This window comes from Lagenorhynchus albirostris, chromosome 2, assembly GCF_949774975.1.
Source record: "Lagenorhynchus albirostris chromosome 2, mLagAlb1.1, whole genome shotgun sequence".
NCBI lineage: Eukaryota > Metazoa > Chordata > Mammalia > Artiodactyla > Delphinidae > Lagenorhynchus > Lagenorhynchus albirostris.
Window position 1 is genome coordinate 26,555,070 of NC_083096.1, and position 21,549 is coordinate 26,576,618.

At 45.6% G+C, this 21,549-nt stretch overlaps 1 protein-coding gene across 1 annotated transcript in view; it reads left to right on the forward strand.

The window, feature by feature from the left end:
• Positions 1–18,913: 18,913 nt before the first annotated feature.
• The window catches only part of ADSS2 (adenylosuccinate synthase 2), a 40,154-nt gene continuing 37,518 nt past the window's right edge, over positions 18,914–21,549 (forward strand). The window contains exon 1 of the mRNA XM_060128560.1: positions 18,914–19,217. Within this exon, the coding sequence (XP_059984543.1) occupies positions 19,035–19,217 (183 nt within the window). The 5' untranslated portion in view covers positions 18,914–19,034. The remainder of the gene's footprint in view (positions 19,218–21,549) is intronic.

Here is a 21,549-nt window from a genome sequence, read left to right on the forward strand (position 1 = left end):
TGTGCCACAACTACTGAAGCCCGCACACCCAGAACCCATGCTCTGCAACAAGAGAAGCCACCACAATGAGAAGCCCATGCACCAAAACAAAGAGTAGCCCCCGCTCTCTGCAACTAGAGAAAGCCCGCGTGCAGCAACGAAGACCCAACACAGCCAAAAATAAAATAATTATTTAAAAAAATAAAAATTTGCATGAATACTTTAGTCCCATTAAAGTAATATAGCATCCAATGGAGTTTAAATTCCCTTAACAAGTATTTATCAAACTATTAAAATGTGGCAGACATTGGGCCAGGCACCAAACATGTAATGGTAAACAGGATATTCTTGGTCCCTACACCAAACGAAACTTACCTTCCTTAGAGATGAGCAAGCAGAATCAAGGGTTTAATTTTTAAATGTATATAGGTTTAGGAGATAATAGAAAAGAAAGGTAATCTAATTATGAAGGGTATAAGAACTAATGTTTAGGAATGTGAGCTTTATATAGGACCATTCATTGGTTACATTCTTCTAAAAGCCTTTTTATTATAAAAACATATATTCAGAAAAGTGCACAAAAGACGTGTACAATTCTTAACAATTTATTACATAACCACTATGCAAATGTTTAAAAAGTAGAACATTATCAGCATTGCCTAAGACCTCCTTATGCCCCCCTCCCCAAACTCATTACTCCCACTTTTGTCATGAACCAAGCATCCATATACATGGGTCTGTTTCTGAGCTATTTGGTTCCATTAATCTTCTATCCATGTGACAAACTGTGATATCTTTCTAATAGAAGAATTCTCCCATCTTGTTTTTCTCCCTGGCTTCTTTGGCTATTCTTAGTCCTTTGCATTTTCATGTAACTTTTAGAATCAGTCTGTTGAATTTCACACACACACACAAAAGCTGTTGGGGTTTTATTGGGATTTTATTAAATTTATACATCAGTTTGGGGAAAAGTTGACATATTTACAATATTAGTCAGGAGGAGCCAAACTTCTTTCCTAAAGGACCAGATAATAAATAGTATAGGTTTTGCCTCTTAGAGGCAAAATTGAGGATATTATGTACTTATATAACCATTTAAAAAGGTGAAAACCATTCTTAGCTCACTGACTCCTGAATCTCAGTAAATCAGATGCTGTTTTGAATGCATTTAGACTGTGGACTCTGGTTTTATGGTCCCATAAATTTGTTTTAATTTTTCTCAGTAATGTTATATAAGGTTTTGGGTGCAGTCTTGCAAATCTGTTATTCCTTCCACTGAATTCTTAATTTTGGTTATTGGATATTTTTAAATTCCAGAATTAACTTGTTTTTTCACATGTTCAGGTATCTGCTGAAATTCTCAAAACTTGTATATCTCCTTGAACAGAATAAGGAGTTATTTGATAGTCTATGTCTGAAAGCTCCAATGTGTCCATCCTCTTTGGGCCCGTTTCCATTGTCTTTTTACTGGTTTTCTGTTGTTTCATATGCTTGGTTGTGTTTTATTGTATTCAGGATATTTTAGTAGCAAAATTGTTTGTAGAAACAATTCGAAGTTTAGAATGACGACATTTTCCTCTAGAGAGGGTTTTTGTTTGCTTATGCCAAGGCTTTGGGGAAACTCCCACTTTAGGATCACCTTAATCCAATTTTAAGGACTGGGATCATTGGAAGCTGAGCTGCAATCCCCTTCGAGAGCCTTTTTCTTCCCTACTTCTGGTTCACCCCTATTCCTAGGGTGCAAAGGCCTGAGGGCCACAAACCAAAGTGAGGGGCATTCACCAGGTCTACTCCCCTTTGACAGACTCTGGCCCCTACTTCTGGAAGGCTGTCAAAATCACACATCAGCCTCTGAACTGCCTCCTCCAAGTTTGACAAGTGCTGGAACAGTGGCCTGTAACATTAAGCCCACCTCCCAGGGCCTCCGCCTTCTCAATGGTCCTGGTCCAATAATTCTTCAAACACATGTTAGCTCTCTGATTCCTTTGGACTTTTAAAATATTTTGTCCAGCCTTCCTAGTTGCCCTCAGTGGGATGGTCAGTCCAAATTACCTATGCACCATTACAAGAGCAGAAATCCTCATTAGTTGTTAGTTACTGGAGTAGCCTCATTCATACACAGCATGGTAACAATATGTAAAATGTCAGTACGCCATTGTCCATCTTTGATTCTGTGTTAAAAAAGTTTTGTAGAAACCATTAGGCCTTGGAAAAATCAATTGCTCTCCCTAACAGGAAGGTTTCTATACTCATAGCAGCAAGCATGGGTTACCTCTGTCTACCTATAGCAAATAGCAATTAACTGATTCACAAATCTTTACTGAGAGCCTATTACATGTGAGGGGAATGAAGAGATGACATTCTCACCTTATAGCAGAACTAAGTGACTAATTAATTAGTTGACATATCTCAAGACAAACCCTAAAGTTCAGGTTTCAGCTCTCTTCTGCTTTTTCAAATTATATATTCTTCCCAAGGACATGCAAGAGTCTAATTTCGATGCTTAAATGCCTTTATTTCTTTCAGATAAAACTGAAAAAGCAGAATAACAGCTTGATATTTTTGGCTATTGGAGCAAAGATGTCTGGCAATTCTCAAAAAAAAAATAAATGACCAGTAAGTATATAACTTTTCATTAGAAATAAAATTAACAAATTACACAATGAGATTTTTTCTATCAAAGTGGCAAAATATTCTTTTAATGATAATACACAATGTTAGGAAGGGTTCAGAGAAATGCTCTCTTCTGCCAGAGGAGAATAAATTAGCACAGCTGTTTTTGAGGAGTATGTGTCAATACAGCAAAGCCTTGAAAATGTGCATACCCTGCAATTCCACTTTTAATGATGTAGCCAAGGAAATAATTAAGAATGTGTAAACAGATTTAGCTATAAGCTTGCACGTTATATCACGTTGTTTATAAGAAACTGGAGACAATCTAATAGTGGATTGTTTAAATAAATTACGGTACAGAAATACAATGGAATACTAAAAACAATGGTTGTATATAGATGGATATCTACTGACATGGGAAGTCAGTATTTTGTTAAATGGAAAAAGCAAGTTATAAGAGTGTGATCTCATATTTGTTTTAAAAGACCATGCATGTTTACATACAGTACATATAGAAGAACACTGAGAAGTATGTACACCATATAACCATTGGCAATCTTTGGATGGTGGAAATATGAGTGATTAAAAACATTTCTATACCCATTTTTGTATTTATCTGAAATGAATGTGTATTATCTCTGTGTTTAAAATTGGAAAGAAAAGTCAAAGCCTAATTTAAAAAATGCTTTGCCTAGGTTTTGGCTTGTGATACGAGGGACCATATGCACCTAGAGGCATCTGCTTGGTTTTGCTCCTTATGACCTGAGTGGATAATTCTCGTTTTTGTTCTTGTTTTCCTGCAAATGCCATAATCGTGGACAACAGTTCTCTCATTTTCTACTAGAGCTCATTGAGGCTATGTCTGCGGAAGGAAGCTGCCTTTCTAGGGGAGTAGGCTGGTTGCAAAAGGCCCATACTTTAATTGGGGGACACTTAGAGTAAGCTCTGTGGAGAGGAAGGAGGAAGCAACCAGAAAACAAATGCAAAGGATGGACAGCAGATGGTCTCTATTTAGTCGTCACTTCAATTCTAGGTCTACTGAATCTTAGAGGTAGGGAGGATGGGAGGATACCTAAAACCTGGTTATATAGATTCCCTCTAAGATGGTGAGTCATTTCAGAAGACAAATGACAGAACAACTGAAAATAATATTGAACATCAAACTGCTGCTAACATCAAACTGTTAGAGCAACCCTACAGCTATAAATAGAGGCATTTGATGGAAAGTTTGTATTCTGGGTTGGTATAGAGATTCCAAATGAACCCAAACTCAGAGAGGACCATGCCCAGTACGGTCAGTAAATGATGACACTATCCATTAAAGGAGTCTCTCCTAAGAGCAAATGAAGAGTCACTTGTCCAGATAAGACAAACCTATAAACTCATGTATAATATGGCAAAGGCCTATCCCTTCTATATCTCACACCCTCCATTCTGATTCCAAGAAATGTGTCCAAGGTAATGTGTTTCTGATTAGCAGTTACATACTGGTTTGTAAATGCTTTACTTTTAAAAAGAATAAATTGCTGTAGATAAAGTTAGCCATACGAAGAAGTCATTCTCAGACACTCGTATGTGTTCTTGAATGAGAGAGGAAAAAGGTGGAGTTTCAACTATCAGCACATGAGCATCACTTCTCATATGTCACTGTGGCTAAAAGGTTGAATACCGCCGTTCTAGAGCAAGAAACAAGGGAACTCCTGGATAAAAGAGAGCCCAGGCAGAATACCAGGCAGGAGAATTAGCTTGTGAAAGTACCCCGGGGACCTAAAACTGGGGGGGAAAGGGAAATTAAGAAATGTGATGCAAAGCAAACTAAGCAAGAGGCATGCACTCGAGGCTTTGAGGAAGCAGGATTAGCTCTCTGCATGTTCAACTGGACATGCTGATACTCATAATTTATATTAGTACAGAGAAGGCAGCTGCAGTTATACCAGGTTAAATGCCAGTTCTTGTGAGGAGCAACTGTTACAGCTGGGTGTGGAGCTGATTCCCTTCCCCTCAGTTACTCATGGGTAACCCGTTCCATGGCCACATAGAAACTGTTCTTGTCATCGAGGCAATGCCAGCCAATTGGTCCGATTTCACAGTCTGAACAGACCAGAAACCTGTTGCCCACATCCTTAGTGAAGCCCATGTTCTGAAAGATGAACATGTCATCACCGGCCAGTGCTCCTAGGGAAGTTCGCCATCAAGATTGCTGCCATCGGCTAGAGTTGGCTTCTTTCTCATGGAAGGGCAGGAAAAGCTGCAGTGGAAGAGAACATAAAGAATACAAAAACTGAACTGGCCCAGTTATATCATCACCCTCATTCTACTTATACTTTATAACTGCTCCCTAGCAGTTTCTTGGAATGAGAACAAACAAGGAACCCTGTCATTAAATTACAGACTAGGATGCTGGGAGGCTCCTGTGCTGTCTCTGGTCCATGCCCTGATTCTTAAGAGACTTGAAAGAGGAACTTTGACTGGTTGCCGTGGTAACTTGGCTTCACTGCTATCCTGACTATGGTCCATAAGGCCCTAGCTGTTCCTAATCTCCCCCGGCTCATTCTGCCCCAGCCACACTGGCCTTCTTGGCTTCTTCAAACAAGATTAAGTCTGCTCTGCCCTCAGATCTTGGCAAGGCCAGTTCCTTCATGATATTCAGTGCAAATGTGTTTGATATTCAGTGTTTAAAAAAAAAAAAACAAACAAGGTCAACTTCCCCTTAATGCTTCCAAGGAAAGCAAGCTTACTAGCAATTCCTGAAGGCAACCTATTCTTCCTTTGAATAGCTGAAGCTTTCCTAACATGGAGCTGAGAAAGGAAGTCAGCCTCCCAGATTCCCTACCCCTTTGTTCTGAGCTACAGGACAACTCTTCCACACTAGCAAGCTGCTATTATCTTTATGACCAGGAGTCCCTGCCTCCCCTCCCGTTGCAGTCATGTCTACAGCAGTGTAATGGGGCAGGAAAGCTGTATAGTTTCTAAATGCCACAGCTGTCACCTTTAATCTTTCTAGTCTCACCCTGAAACAAAACCTATAAAACTTAAACTAGGCCATATGCCCAGTACCCTCTGGGAATGTGAACTGATGAAAGGGTGGGGCATAAACAAATTACTCAAAAGGAAGAGACAGTATTCATACACCTTCTGACCCCTGTTTTGCCCATTATCTGAATGGCAGGCCTTTCTGTGCTTCCAAAAGCACTCCCTTCTGAGGAGGAGCCATATTAAATGGGTATGTCCCTGGCACACATGAACAATGAAAGCACTGCCCCCAGTCTGACTGGCAAGCCTAGGGAATGCCCATATACCAGGCTAAGAAACATGAAACATACTTTCCTTTCATAAAGGCGAGTTTTCCAATAGAATTGAACCTGGTGTACAGACCAAAGGCCTGGGCTCTAGACAAGTTGAGATCTATTGAGTTAAAGACAACCAGGCTTTCCTGGTGGTGCAGTGGTTGAGAAGCCACCTGCCAATGCAGAGGACACAGGTTCGAGCCCTGGTCTGGGAAGATCCCACATGCCACGGAGCAACTAAGCCCGTGCGCCACAACTACTGAGCCTGCGCTCTAGAGCCCACGAGACACAACTACTGAAGCCTGAGCGCCCTAGAGCCCACGCTCCACAACAAGAGAAGCCACCGCAATGAGAAGCCCACGCACCGCAACAAAGAGTAGCCCCCGCTCACCACAAGTAGAGAAAGCCCGCGCGCAGCAACAAAGACCCAACGCAGCCAAAAATAATTAATTAATTTAAAAGAGTTAAAGATAGACTCTAACGCTGTTATTTGCCTGATTCTCCCAATCCCTAGTGCATGTTTCAAAGCCTGCAGCTCTAAAGGAATCTCCCCTCTCAGTGGTTACACAGGACACATGCTAATCCCTCCCTTTATCCCTAACTTGCCTTGAAACACATGGGACACCAGCCCACAAACCAGATGATGCACCTGGTCTTGAGTGGCAATGGTGGCATTCACATTGCATGGCAGAGCAGGCCATGTATTTGCCATGGTGAGGGTCACACTTGACCCATCTGACTGGAGGGTTTAAGCAGGCATTGGTGATCCCTGACACCAAGAGCTGCTCATGATAGCCCTTCTCATTTGAGACAATGTGTAAGCAGGTCACCAACAGAAAGTGGATGCAGAGGTAGGGCACCAGATTGGTCTGGAACTCTGTGAGGTCCACATTGAGGGCACTATCAAAATGCAGAGAGGCAATGATGGAGGACAATCTGGTCCCTGAGCCAGTTGAGGTTGGTGTAGGTAGGGCACTTGATGTCCAGGTTACAGTGACAGATATCATAGATGGCCTCATTGCCTACCATGAAGGCATAGTCCAAGTGCTCCAGGGTGGTATGGGTGGTAAGGATGGAGTTACCAACTGCTTTGGACACTTGAGAGGCTTGGTAGATAGTAAACTTCAACTTGGATTTCTTTTTTTTTTTTGTGGTACGCGGGCCTCTCACCGTTGTGGCCTCTCCCGTTGCGGAGCACAGGCTCCGGACGTGCAGGCTCCACGGCCATGGCTCACGGGCCCAGCCGCTCCGTGGCATGTGGGATCTTCCCGGACCGGGGCACGAATCCGTGTCCCCTGCATCGGCAGGCGGACTCTCAACCACTGCACCACCAGGGAAGCCCTCCAACTTGGATTTCTTGCCACAGTCAACAGAACGCTGTTCCATCAGCAGAGAGGTGAAGTCTGGGCCAGTGTTCTCCTTAAAGCTATGGAAGATCAAGAAACCCTGAAGCCCAGTACACTGGTCTGTCTAGGGTAGGAGGTAACACTGTTAAGGATGCAGATGGCATTATCATCTGTCCCCAGCCCTCTTCTCCTGACAGGATTCTTTCCTGTCTACAAAACTATTGTGACCTAACTACAACTGTATTCACTTCTATACTTCAAAAACACAAAACTTTGACGCATAATTTATACTTAACTGTATACATATTATTATACATACAGTGAATGCTTTGACAAATGTATATACCTATAGAACTATCAAACCAATCAAAATATAGAAATTTCCATCACTCCAGAAAGTTCTCTCATGCTCTGTTGCTTCACCTCTATAGATGTGAGAAGAGAATACCTACAAGGGGCTTGGAGTTCTGGGGAGACAGATGACCTAGAAGGGCAGTGCTGTGTGTGTGAAGTGTCAGGGGTGAGGGGAGGGGAGATGAGGGTCAGGTGGACATCGGATCGGTAGTCAGAGAGCTGAGCCCTCTCAGCTTTGTAGCTCTGCCACCTAGTTGCAGGAGAGTGGGACTGGGGCTGGTGGTGGTGGTATCCAGGCCCCACCTCAGACTGGAACCCAGGAACCTGCAGGTTTAACAAGTACCCTTGGTGATTCTGATGTAGTTGTTCCTTGGACTAGAAAAGCGTCAGACTGTACCAGACACATGAGTAGTAACAATATAAAAGTTCTTCATTTGCAATATTACATATATCAAATCATTATGTCCTATACCTGAAACTAATATGTCATATACAATTATATATATTATATACAATAAATGTACATTATGTACAATAAAAATTTTTAAAAGCAAAAAATAAAATAAGTAGGCTTTATGTAAATTGACAACTAAAAGAAATTCTCCTTTTTAAGAAAGGTCTAAGCTTAAAGGGTTGCTTTGTCATATTTTCACACAGAATCCCATTCCTCAGGTCACCCGCAAGTCCTCAGTCTTTGAGCAGCAGAGAGTATGTCTGGACAATCCCTTTAGAGGGCCAGCGCCAAAGTACTGGCTCCTAGCTGGCCTTGGTCCTGGCTCTCCCGGCCTCAGGCAAGGGATAGGATAAACTGGAAAAGTGGCTAAAAGCTAAGAGGAGCCTCTCCCAGCTGGAAAGCCCTGCTTAGGAGTCCAAGAACAACAAGCCGAGCTTCTGAGGCAGCTTCCTCCCACCTGCTGGGGCTAGAGATGGATCAAAAATCAAAAAAGGTTTGGATCAGACAATCAGGCGTGGCAAAGCAACAACCAGCAGGGCAGAAGCCAGAGTCCACAGGCTCAGGGTTACTCAGACTTCTAACCCTAGATCCACACCCAGGACACGCAGCTCCCCCTAGAGGAAGCAAGTGGACAGACAGGCCAGAGGAACCAGCACCAGCCATAGGCCTGTGGTTCCCCTTTCTTCCACACAAGTCCAGCCTCCCAGGTGCCAAGGGCACTTGGTCTGCTCACCAGTTTTTGGATCCACTCCAGCACCAGATCGAGGATCTCCTTCCCCACAGTGTAGTGGCCTTGGGCAGAGTTGCTGGCAGCATCTTCCTCGCCAGATATCAGCTGCTCAGGGTAGAAGAGCTGCCTATACCTGCCAGTTCTTACCCCATCCTGTGCGGAGGAAAGGTCTCCTCCACCCAGGCACTAGGACCTTTCCTGCTGAGCTCCCCCACGTAGAACCGAAGATCAGGGCCTGAGGCCCACTTGTAAAGCCCAGTCCTACCTGGGCTGTGAGGGGGAAAGTTAGGGGGTCCCTTTTCCAGTCCCTTCCCTCTCATCATAGCCACTTCATTCTGCTTAGTAAGGAATCAGTGGTGTGTTCAGGGGAATCTCATTTGACTTTTGATTGGAATAAGAACACAGACTAATGCAGAAAACCCAGTCCACAGTTCAACATCTATAACAACGTCTGTAGGAAGATGGGGGAGGGGTGACATTTTCAGGAACAAGAAACCGAGGAAATACAGAAGCAGAAAGGAGGAAGCAGAGAACCCCTTGAGAGCCAAAAACAGCCAAGTTCACACAGGTCCACATCCTATTAAGGGGCCCATTTCAGTTAAACTCAGCACCCAGTTCCTTAGGCAATGTTATCCCTGAGAGCCTGAGGGTAGGGAAAGGGAAGTTTAAAGTTTCTGCTTTAATATCCACTCTTTTCTGTAGTCTTCTTTCTAGGTCTGACCCCTGACTCAAACATCTAGTGGTTTCCCAGGCAGAGCTCTCTGACTCATCTCCCTCTCAGCACAGGAAGCCCGCAGGACCCCCCCCTGAAGATAGAGTCTAGACAAAAGCAACAGACCTTATTGTTGTTCTTGGCTGGTGATTGCCTGCATTCCAAGAGTTTTTCCCCTAAGCAGAGCTCCCAGATGATTTGGGGGATGACAAAAATATGGGCTGGGGGTGGGGAACCCACCAAGTGCCCACTCACCTATGACAGAAGGCTCCAGGTCCACAAAGACAGTCCCAGACACGTGCTTGCCAGCCCTGTCTTACTGATGGTGTTGAAAGGGGTCAGCGCAGCTCCCCAGTGCCTTGTTGCTGGGCACAGTGCCACTGGGCTGGATGTTGTGCTCCAGGCAGTAGAGCTCCCAGTAGGCACTACCCATCTGCACCCCAGCCTGGCCCACAGGGATAGAGATACACTCATGCTCTAGAGGGAAGCAGAGCTGTGGCACGGTCTGCGGAGGGCCAGGGGCTTTAAAAGACTTCCCTGGGAGCACCCCTTTATCTGTCCTCCCTGGAGCCTGAAGCCTAGCAGTGCATTACCTGGTTCCCTTTACTGGGTTCCCTTTCCAGGCCTTCCCACACTTTAAGGCCCTCATTTTCTCTTCATTTACCCAGGGCTTGAGAACAAAGATGGCTAAAGCCTAGCTCTTCTAGAGAAAAGTCAATACCAAGCAGCCAAACCCCACTGCCTAGTGCCCTGTCTTGCTGGCTGGGATGATTCTAGAAGGCGCAGAGCCCCCGCATGCCAAGATAGGGCACCCTGGAGCTTCTAGCCCTAGACCCCTAGGAGAACGAGTCTCCAAGGCCGGGACTTGGTGTCCTCCACACCCTGAAGCGGGCAGAAGTTGGAGTTCAGATCTGTGGCTTAACGGAGGCACAGACTCTGGAGTTAGAGCGCTTTGAAAGCTCATCTGCACCCTCCACTTTTGGGAGGATATGCACCTACTCTGGACACTTGTCCTGGCCCCCTGAGTACAGATGGGTTAATCCAGATAATTGCTTAAGGGTCACAATGAAAGCAGAAAACTCACCTCACCCGTCCACTCTCCTCATTGAGGTAACTCCTGTGATGGACAGACTCTCCCGGCTTCTGGTCCTTCAACCCAGCCCAGTCTAGACCTTCCCAGATGCAGAGGGGATCTTCTAGAACATCGGCAACAGTTTCACAGTTCAGTTTAGTTAGGAATTGTCCTCCAAGACAGCCTCAGAGCCTCCACAGGGGTTCTGCCCAGAGGTGGGGATCCCGAGATTCCCGGGAGGCGCCGGGGTCTGTGTACACACCCTGACTTCTCCCTTTTAACTGAGGGACTTAGCGTCCTTGGGCACCGCAACAGGACAGAGGTGGGACAAAGTTCACTGACACCCCTGGTCAGGTACGGACCAAACGTCATGCGCCTTAGACCTCCGGCTCGAGTCCGGACACCCAGCCTCAGAACCCGAGCGAACCTGCTCGAGTCTCCCCGCCGTCCCGGTCCCCGCCCCCGAACGGGCGTGGTGTCCGAGGCAGGCAGCACCGCCCCCCGCCCGCGGCTGGGGAAACGCACGGACCCGGGTGTCCCGCCACGCCGAAGGGAAGGCGCGGAGAACAGCCGGGCTCCGACGCCCCGTCCGCCCGGCCTTTCCGCGCAGCCCACAGTCGCCGCCAAGTCTCCTAACGCCCCCCGCGCCCGGGATGCCGGCGTCCCCTCACCGTGGTCTCTCGGAGAGGTGGAAGCTGCGGAGGGCCCCTGGAGGGCGGGCGCGCCACGAGTCCCCAGCCGCACCCCACCCTGCGGCTTAGAGTCCTGGCCGAGCCGCCGGCCTTGCCCCTTAGCCGGGCTCCAGTTGGGAGGGGGCCACCCCCGCGCGCCTCTCTCGCTGCCAGGCCCCCACCCGCGCCCGCCCGTCTCTCCGCTACTGGGCGGCCGCCTGCGAAATATCTCCGCCTTGGCCGGCCCCTGGGTGGTTTGCAAAGCCCAAGGGAGAGAAAGCCTCAGGGGTTCGAGTCCTCCGGCCAGCTTAACCCTCTTCTCTGGTGGTGTATGCTGGGTCTGAGAAGTTGAAGCTTTCAGGGGATGCCTCATTCTGCTTTTGTTTTCGGTCTTTACCCGGGCAACACCGCGGACCTGGTGGGAAAAGCGCATAAACCTTGGAGGGCGATGCAGACTTGAGGTCCACAAACACCAGAGAAAGAGAGATGCTGTAATGAGAACCAGGTGCTGGGAGGTTCGAAGGAGGGACAAAATGTGGCTAGGGTGGGGGAGGGGTGGGCAGACAGGTGTGGGCGAGAGCATCGCAGGTGCAGGTAATTGAAGTATTACCCTTGACTGGGGTGGGGGAGGGTGGGGGGTGGGGTGGGGGTGGGGGGTGGGGTGGGGGGTGGGGTGGGGGGGGTGGGGGTGGGGGTGGGGGTGGGGGTGGGGGGTGGGGGTGGGGGTGGGGGGTGGGGGTGGGGGTGGGGCAACTGTTCCTGTTCAGGTGTCTCAGATTTCCAAAAGAGCAAGGGGTCCAGGCTGGCTGAAGCAGATCCAAGAGGCCTTGTGTGGTGGAGATGAAAAAGCAGGCTAGGGTCTTGAATGCTACTCTGAAGCATCTGCACATAATTCCACTGACTCTGGGGAACCATTGAGGATCTTTGATCAGAGGAGTGATGTGATCAGAGCAGCATTTTAGGCAGTACATAGATGTTGCTCCTATGTCCCCCATCCCGGAGGTGGTTTGCTATTTTTCCATGCTAAAGGGCATACACACATTTTCCCTCTCTCCAAGCTGTTTGTCAGCTGTCTAAAATGAGGTTTTACTTCTAAATACTTAACATAAAAATTATTCCATTTCCTAATTTGGGAGGGTTAATTAGTGCTTGGCTTTATAAAATGATTGGGCACACCACAATGATTACCCTTACTATTTGTGCAGCACATTGCAGAGGAACCCAAGCATCTGTCATCTCCTAGTCTCACTTTCTAGTGGAAAGGTGACTGCACCCAGCTTATGCGGGTCAGGCCTGGAGACTTGAATTCTTGCCTTAGAAGACCTGCAGCTGTAAATGACTTTCTGGTGATAGAGCACACGAAGACTTAAAGTTACTGTGTCACTCGCCAGTGCCCCCTGCATTCCTGCAGCTGTTTGTTCACAAGACTCTAGCCATGTCATTTGAAAATATCCTGAAATATTTTTAAACTTAATGCTGAGGTGGCAAAAGTGGTTTAAGTCCAGGGTGCGAGGTTAACTTTCGAACTCTGAAAAGTATTCTTTGGTCTCAACCCTTGGGTTTTATGGGGCTGCCAGCTCTAAAGTGGATGCAAGGGATAAGATGCGAGTGTGTGAGTGAATATTCAAGTAAGTATCAATACTTTGAAAACCCTCGTATGTACAAAGCTAAGACATGGTTATTCATCGCCTGTCACTGCCCCAAACAAAACTCAAATGTTGTGTCCTACTGAAGGTGGGCATATCAATGATTAAAATGAAGCTACTTGGCCATAAACTCAAAAAGTCAAACTCAAGACCATCTCTCTTCCTTGTCTCTCCTGATTAGGCATCCATTCCACCCTCTAGTAGAGCTGACCAGTTAAAAACGTCCTTCCACCACTCCACTGAATAGAGTGCACTCTAACCAAGGGATTATAAATACATTTGAAACAGTGACATCCTAGTGTTATTTTATGGAAATTACACAAACCCTCCTCTCTTGATGTAAATATGCTTCTTTATATCACACCAATTAAAATTAGTCCTTTTACAAGGTATTTGGATTTATTTCTATTATCTAAACTGCTTCCAAGTTTAGACTTATTTCTTTTGTTGTTTGTTGTTTGTTTTGGGCCCTGAAGTTCTCAACCAGGGATTGAACCTGGGTCCCCAGCAGTGGAAGTGCTGAGTCCTAATCACTGGACTGCCAGGGAATTCCCTAGATTTTTATTTTTAACTTTTCCTTCTCCTTTTCTCTATATCACCTGTCGACCTGAAAAATAAAACAGCCAGTTATTTTACCAGCAAAATGGGTTTATTTGGGAGTAATAGAGAATTGCAATTCAGGACAGGCAAGCTATGGTGAATCATGGGCAACTCCAGAGAACAAAGGAGAGGGACTTGCTTTTATTAGGTTTTAGGAAGAAATTGCTAGGCTTGTTTTGAACGAAAGTTCATTGGAGAAGAGCCAGAGTCTGAGGTTGTGGCAGTTTCTCATTGGCTGCAAGTGGTAGTTAGTGCATTGTTGCTGGGTCAGGGAAGGATCTTCCTTTTTCTTGAAAGCAGGAGATAAAACTGCTCTGTGAAAAACGTCCTCCCTTATACCAGAAGAAAAGTAACATTCTTTCTTCTTGCTGCTGGTTATGCAGGCTGCAACAAGTGGCAGGTGGGTGAGAGCTCCCTCTTAAGGGCTTCCTGACTCCACTTAAGATGAGGTTTCTTTCATTTTCACATTTCCCTCTTTGATCACCATCTTTCCTTGAAAGCATTGCTGATCAAGAGTCAGGTTTTCCAGGCTTCCCTGGTGGTGCAGTGGTTGGGAGTCCGCCTGCTGATGCAGGGGACACGGGTTCGTGTCCCGGTCTGGGAGGATCCTGCATGCCATGGAGCGGCTGGGCCTGTGAGCCATGGCTGCTGAGCCTGTGCGTCCGGAGCCTGTGATCCGCAGTGGGGGAGCCCACATTTAGAGGTTTTGTCCCTCCAGGAAGGAGCTTTCCTGGTTGTCCTGCCCCACGTTGGAGGGAAAGTGCAGACTGGAAACCACTGAGGCCACATTTGAGGGAAAAAGAAAAGTAGGAGGGATAACTCTCAGGCATTTCCCATCTAAAGTCTTTATCTTATCAAGGCCATAAACATTGGAGATCATTTTAAAGTGCTGAGCTAGTATCACCCTTTTTGTGTTACTGAAACAAACTTGGATCCACTCACCCATGCACAGTAAAGCCAATCTACAGACAACAGGTTGTGATGAAGGAAAGTGCAGTGCTTATTGCAGAGCACCAAGCAAGGAGTCCAGGCAGCTAATGCTTAATAGACCCGAACTTCCTGATGGCTTTCAGGAAAAGGTCTTTAAAGACAGGGTGATGGAGGGGAGTTGTGGGGTGCATGCTCAACTCATGGATATTCTTCTGATTGGTTGGTAGTGAGGTAATTGGGAGTCAGCATCATCAACCTTCTGGTTCCCAAATGGTCTGGGGTCTATGTGCTTGTGGGCAGCAGAAGTTAACTTCATCCACCTGGTGGGGATTTCATTATCTGCAAAATAGCTCAAAGGATATGACTCAGAATATTAGCTATAGCCCTTGAGGAGGAACTAAAGGCTCTTGACTTTGTTTAATGGCTACTATTATTATTTTGTCTTGCTTGAGTGTTTTCCTTTCTTTATGCATTTTCTCACTTCTTTGATTAAATTTATTCTTTGGAACTCAGGGAAGACCTAAGAGGCTAAAGTTTTCCTACAGATGAGAGGCAGGTGGAGGACATGCCAGGGAGAGTGTGTGTGGGGGGGTGAAGGGGTCTGTCCCCAAAAGGCCCCATAGGGTCCTGTTCAGTTACATTGGGTATATGTCATTTTTACAAAGATTTCACGGGCACAAAGCTTAAAATGATTATGCAAAGCACAGTTAAAAGTAATATGACAAGTTCAGTTTGCATGATGGTTCTGAACCAGGAGCCTAAATCTGAAGGTAATGCTAAATAGGTTAAAAAAAAGAGGGTGGGGGTGATCAGGTGAAATTTGTTGTAACCAGTGGGCTAGTTCCCTGATCTTGTATAATTGAGTTTTTGTCTCTCCAGAGGCATTTAACTATGTGTAACTGGTGGTATTTGCTATTGAAAAAAATGCCTTCTTGTTCAGCAAGTAGGTAATCAAGGGCTATGCGATTTTCCAAAACTATTGATACTTTAGCTAATGAGTCAAGTGATCCTTGTTAGGTTGCTATTGCTTTGGCTGTGGAATTGACTAGCTCTCCTAATGTTCGGAAAGATTTTTAATCATGCATTCACTGGAACTTATTCCGACCCAGAGGAGAAAGGCTCTCCCTTTGGAGGCAAACTCAGAGTCAGGTAGGCCTCCTGGAAGTTCTCTTTTAAGGAGGCTTAATGGAGTGGGCCAATGGAAGGCTTCAAACATCTTACTCTGTAGCTGATGCCAAGGGGTTGCCGAGTGAAATTAGCAGTAGCACTTGGGACAAGCTAAAAAATTTGTTACAGGATGGACTAAAGGGTCACCATTGTCATGAATGGATTGAAGTTTCTGGTGGCAAACACAACAATTAGGTAAGTGTCCCCCTTTTGTAACAGATTGAAAATGCAGATAAAAGCACTGTCTTTCCAAGAAGAGGGAGAGGATAAGGCAAGAAGTAATAGAGGAAAAAGGTACACAGGCCTGGTCCAGTCATTTTGGGAAGAAAGATGTGTCCTTCAGCTGTTTCCTTCAATTCCTGATCAGTTTGATTCAGCAGTCTCCAGTGCTTTTTATAGGATGGGATGCCAGGTGGGGTCTTCTTTAGCTGTGAGATGTTTACCCAAGGTTTGAGTCTCTTTGATGTTTTGTTGCATCTGGGTAGTGAGGGGGACCTTGGTGTAGTCCTTTCCAAGGAAATTCAAAGGCAACCTTTGTTCTTATTGATTCCAAATCAGAAGGGTTGGAGAAAATTGGAAACATTGGTTTGGAGATTTGTAGTCAGATATTAGGGAAACAAGACTTTAGGATCCTGTCCAGCTTATAGATATATAACAAAACCTTAAAGAAAATTAACAAGACAAGAATCTAATATCTACAAAGGTGCAAACATAATGTCTCTCTCCATAACTATCCCCCTTTTATCAAAAGTAATCATAGTAAAACTAATTTGTATTAAATTTGGCTTGATTATTTACATAAATGCAGTAAGCATAGCGATTGACCATATAAGCTCTTTTTAAGGTTACTTTGCTGGAAACTTACAAGCAAGGTACCAGGCTTATTTTTCCAAGAAGTTCCTTAAAATTGGTCATATCTGAGTCTATGTAGCTCTCAAATATTACATTCCAGTCAAAGCCTTGGCAATGTAGTCAGTATTTCCAATTGTATCCTATTATAAGAAGAACAGGTTCTCACTGAATTCAAGTAAATAACTAACTGTACTGTCAGGAAAAAATATTTAAGAGCTGCCGAATTCTGGAAGGATCAGGTAGGAAAAGATAAATATTTCATCTTTGTTTACAATTGCTGTAAGTCACAGATGCTTAAGAGAAAACGTTTCCTTAAATCTGGAAAAGTAAACATTAGGGGACTAACATAAGAAGTCATAAAAATTATAATCATCCTCAAAAAGACTTCATTCAGAAAAGTAAAACATTAGGGAACTAGCATAAAAATCATAAAAATTATAATCATCCTCATTTGTTCATTCAGCCTCCTGTAAATCTTGTTGATCTTGATCTTGGGTTAGCAGCTTTATGAATCAATCAATTTTCCATTAAAGTTTTAGAAACTTTTACCCAGTTCAGTGTTATGAACTTAAAGTTATCAGAAACCTGCATTCTAGAGCAGTGGTCCCCAACCTTTTTGGCACCAGGGACTGGTTTTGTGGAAGACAATTTTTTTCTCATGGACCAGGGTTGGGTGGGGAGGATGCTTCAGGCGGTAACTTGAGCAATGGGGAGCGGAAGATGAAGTTTTGCAGGCTCCCCTGCCGCTCACCTCCCACTGTGCAGCCTGGGGGGGTTGGGGACCCCTGTTCTAGAGTATTTGTTAGGGTCTTTTCCAGGAATCTCCTTGAAGACGAAGCATTTTTATAGGAATATTCTTGCAAAGCATCAGAGTAAAACAGTAACTCTCTGTGAATGACAAAAGACTTAAATGTCTGTTATTAAAGATCCAATAAGAGTCCATTATTATGGAATTGACATGGGAATTTGGTAAGTTCTATGACACACATTTTAAGATAATAACTAGAATTATGAATGATAATACACCAGAACATATCAAGATTTCTAGGAATGTCATAATTTCTGAAACATTTATGACATATACAGATGCAATATAAAGAAGGCTTAGTATTATTTATTTGACAATGCTTCCCATGTAATTTCCCAAATAAGCCTAATTAGTTTAATATCTCCTTTTTAATAAAGAGAGAGAACAGATCCTTCAAGATGCTCCAGAGGCCCTCCAAAAAAATCCCAAAGTTAGTTTAAGGTCAAAAAGACTTCATTTATAGTTTGATTCTTGGGAAGTTTTTAAAAAATATCAAAAATTTTGGACATGACTAAATTGGATCACAGATCATTATAAAATAATATTTATTCATTTAACTAAAGTGGAAAAAGATTTCAAAGGTTAGAGCATTGTTGCTGGGGCAGGGAGGAATCTGCCTTCTTTTTTTTAAAAGCAGGAGATAAAATTCCTGTGTGAAAAATGTCTTCCCTTATCCCAGAAGAAGAGTAATATTCTTATCTTCCTTGTTCCTCTGGTTATGCAATCTGCTAGGAATGGTACCTGCACGACAACTACCCCGTTGGGGCTTCCTGACTCCACTTAAAATGAGCCTAATTTATTTTCACAGTATACTTGGGAATCTAGCGACAACTGAAACACTAAACACTACAGAAAGGACCTGGGCTCTGGACTCAGACCATCTAGGTACCAATTCATCCCTCACTGGAGGAAGTTCACTAACTTTTAAACCCTGTAATATAAGGATAAGATAGTATTACCTACCTCATATGGTTGTGGGAATTAAAAGTGTATTATAGTATTCGGCATATATTGTATGACATGGGCAATTCATTCCTTCTCTCTGAACTTCTGTTACTAATATGTAAAATGAGAAGATATAGGACTCTACGTGTTCTCTACATTTTCAGGCCTAATGTCCTCTACATTACTGCTTTACTTTCGAGTTTGCCTGTTCCCATCTCTGTTCTTACTTCCAGAGCTTTACTTTCCAAATTATAAATCTATAGTACGTTTCAATTTCATCCCATTTGTATTTTGAAATTGCACCCTTTGTATTTTGTACACACTATCTCATTCCTTAATAAAAACAAATTAAAAATTATTTAAATATGAACATTTTCAGAGACTGAAACGTGCAGATGGCAGACACCAAATCACTGGTATACGTCGCTTCCGCCAGAGCGCTGCCGGGAGTTGTAGTCTGACGCACAGGCACACACCTCCCCGCCTCTCCAGTTTGAAAAGCGGGAGGACGGGCGGGTGGGCGGGGCGTTGAGGCTGAAGCGCGCTCGAAGCCCCGCCCCCGCCCCTTTCCGCTCGCCCGGTTCGCCCTGGAGGGGCGCGCCCGGCCGTGGAAGGGGCGTGGTCTTTCCCTGAGGGGCGGTGCTGCCGAGGCCGGCGTCCTCCGGGAGGTCCTGATTCCCCCCGCGCCGAGGGCGGCGGGAGCGCGGGGCGGGCCTGGCGGGAGGGTGGCGACCCGGCAGGCGGGGCGGGGGCGGGCTGGCTCTGGCTCCTTCTTCCTCCGCATGTGGCTGGCGGCCGCAAAGCAGTTCAGTTCGCGCACTCCTGCCCGCCCGCGTCCCCTTCGGGCTCTCCTCGCGTCTCTGGAGCCATGGCGTTCGCAGAGACCAACCCGGCGGCATCCTCCTTGCCCAACGGCGACTGCGGCCGCCCCAGGGCGCGGCCCGGAGGGAACCGGGTGACGGTGGTGCTCGGCGCGCAGTGGGGCGACGAAGGCAAGGGGAAGGTGGTGGATCTGCTGGCGCAGGACGCAGACATCGTGTGCCGCTGCCAGGTGAGGCGGCCGGGCTCTGATGGGAAGCCGGCCCCTGAGCTCGGGCCCAGAACTCGCATCCACCGTCCAAAATAAGGTGTCACCTTGAGGTTCTTTCCTCTTATTATGAGCTGCGGCGACGTGGAGAAATGGCGGGAGGTCGGAGACCCCTGCCCTGGGGCCTTGGGCTGAGGGCTCGGGGTGGCTCAGGAGGAAGATGCGGCTTGACGGGGAGCCTTTGAGATGCGCGATGCCTGGGGAGTTGCAGTTCTCGGTCTGGGGACAAGTGCTCAAACCCAGGACTGAGGCCCTTGGAGGTGGGTTACTGTTCGAATTTGAGGAGCTACCGCCCGAGGCCTGCTGGCGACTCCGGGCGGAGACCCTACGGGGCCGCAAAACCTTCCCTATCATCACCCATCCGCTCAGGGAGACCAAGTGGGCCGAAACGCCCTGAAATCCAGACTCACCACTTCCCCACCTGCAGGCCCCGAGCTTGCAGAGCTTTGCCACCTCCGGGCCACTTTGTTGACATGAGAACGCACCTCCGGGGCTTAGGACTGTTTGATGACTGTTTAGTGTCCCCGGTTTTTTTACTCGGTACCCGGGGAGATTAATTTTACATGTTGGTCCCAGAGGTGGGAATCCCACCCAGCTCTTTTACGATTGAGGCAAGTGAAATACACGAGTGTCAAATCTAGTATTTAGAAATATTTACAGTGTTACGCTCACATCTAGAGTGAACTTTCGGGAAATGGAATGGTAAGGTACTTCCTACCGGGAGACACGTGGTTTTCACTGTAAGCTTTCTTCCTATTTGTCGTTTGCTTTGAAGCAACCTAGAGGCTAGGCCTTTGTAAAGGCTCTTAGATAACTGTTACCAATTTTAAAATTCGAAATAGTTGAGCAATAACTACTTTCAAAACGAATGGTAGTGTAATATCTGAAGTTAACCACTGTCTGTTTAGGTTGCAAGAATGTTTCTTCTTCATGAACTTACCTGGCACAATATAATGATGCTGTGTACATTCTAACAAGTTCATAGGCCCACTTGATTGGAAGTTTTCTACCTAAAATTGAGTACCATTTGAGCATGCAGAAAAGGTAATGGTAGGCACATCAAAAGTTAAATAAAAATCTTGTTTTTTGCGTGCAAAAATCCATCCTGCCCGTTCCTTGGTTAAGACAGCTGTTGCACCAGTTGCCTCTTAGTATTAACCACTAGCACCACCACCAGCACCTCCCTTCCAGCCTTCTATTCCTCCACCCCTCTGGCAACACGCATACCTTACTTAATAACACCCCTAAAGGGGTTGCCTCACACTGCCTTAGGAGCTGCTCCAGAAGGCTGGCCTTCACCTTCCTTTTGTCTTAAAATCAGATCTGGCTGTGTTGTGGGGAAAGAAGTATGAAAATATACCTAACTCTTTCTGGGTAGGAGGGGAGAGAGGCTGAGACCTGTTTATTTACTTCACTGTCATTTCTGACATCTTCCTTACACAGAAATAGTAGTGCTCGGGTTCAGCTACATTATGGCTTGTAAGAAGGTTTTGGGAATGTGACCATTTTGCCTTTATTCTGAAAGATCCTCAGTTTTAACATCCCTTTGAAACGTAGTAGAATTAGTTTGTTGATTGGAGAAGGTGCTACTGTGTTACTGTAAAAAGTAATCTTGAAGGAGGTCATGGACCAATCTGATCTGATGCCCTTGGAAAGTCTAGAGAGAAGTGACTGAGAAGGAGCCAAGTTTGGCTTTAAAATGTTAGCTGAGGGCTTCCCTGGTGGCGCAGTGGTTGAGAGTCCGTCTGCCGATGCAGGGGACACGGGTTCGTGCCCCGGTCTGGGAAGATCCCACATGCCGCGGAGCGGCTGGGCCCGTGAGCCATGGCCGCTGAGCCTGCGCGTCCAGAGCCTGTGCTCCGCAACGGGAGAGACCGCAACAGTGAGAGTCCCGCGCACCGCAAAACAAACAAACAAACAAACAAAATGTTAGCTGAAGTTAGAGAAGAAACATATGAGCAGACTTGTTAGGCAGACTTTACTCACCGGGAAAGTTTTGACTTACTACCTTCCTTATATAATTTAAAAAGTGTTGTGTTCTTCTAGTGCCTTTTAAGAGCTCATCATTAGAAGGATTCTTACGTCTTGTTAGTGCAGGCAGATAAGTAATGAATAGACTTAAGAATATCCCTTGTGATTCACCTTGGTAACTTTATATCATCTGGTCAGTCCTAGTAAGCTGACATCTACTTAGTGAAGTTCTCCTGACTTATAAAATTGATGGTTATGGAATGTTGAAATTCTTAATAAGTATGTATAGAGAGCTGGGAAAAGTCAACTTTAGGAAAGACATTTT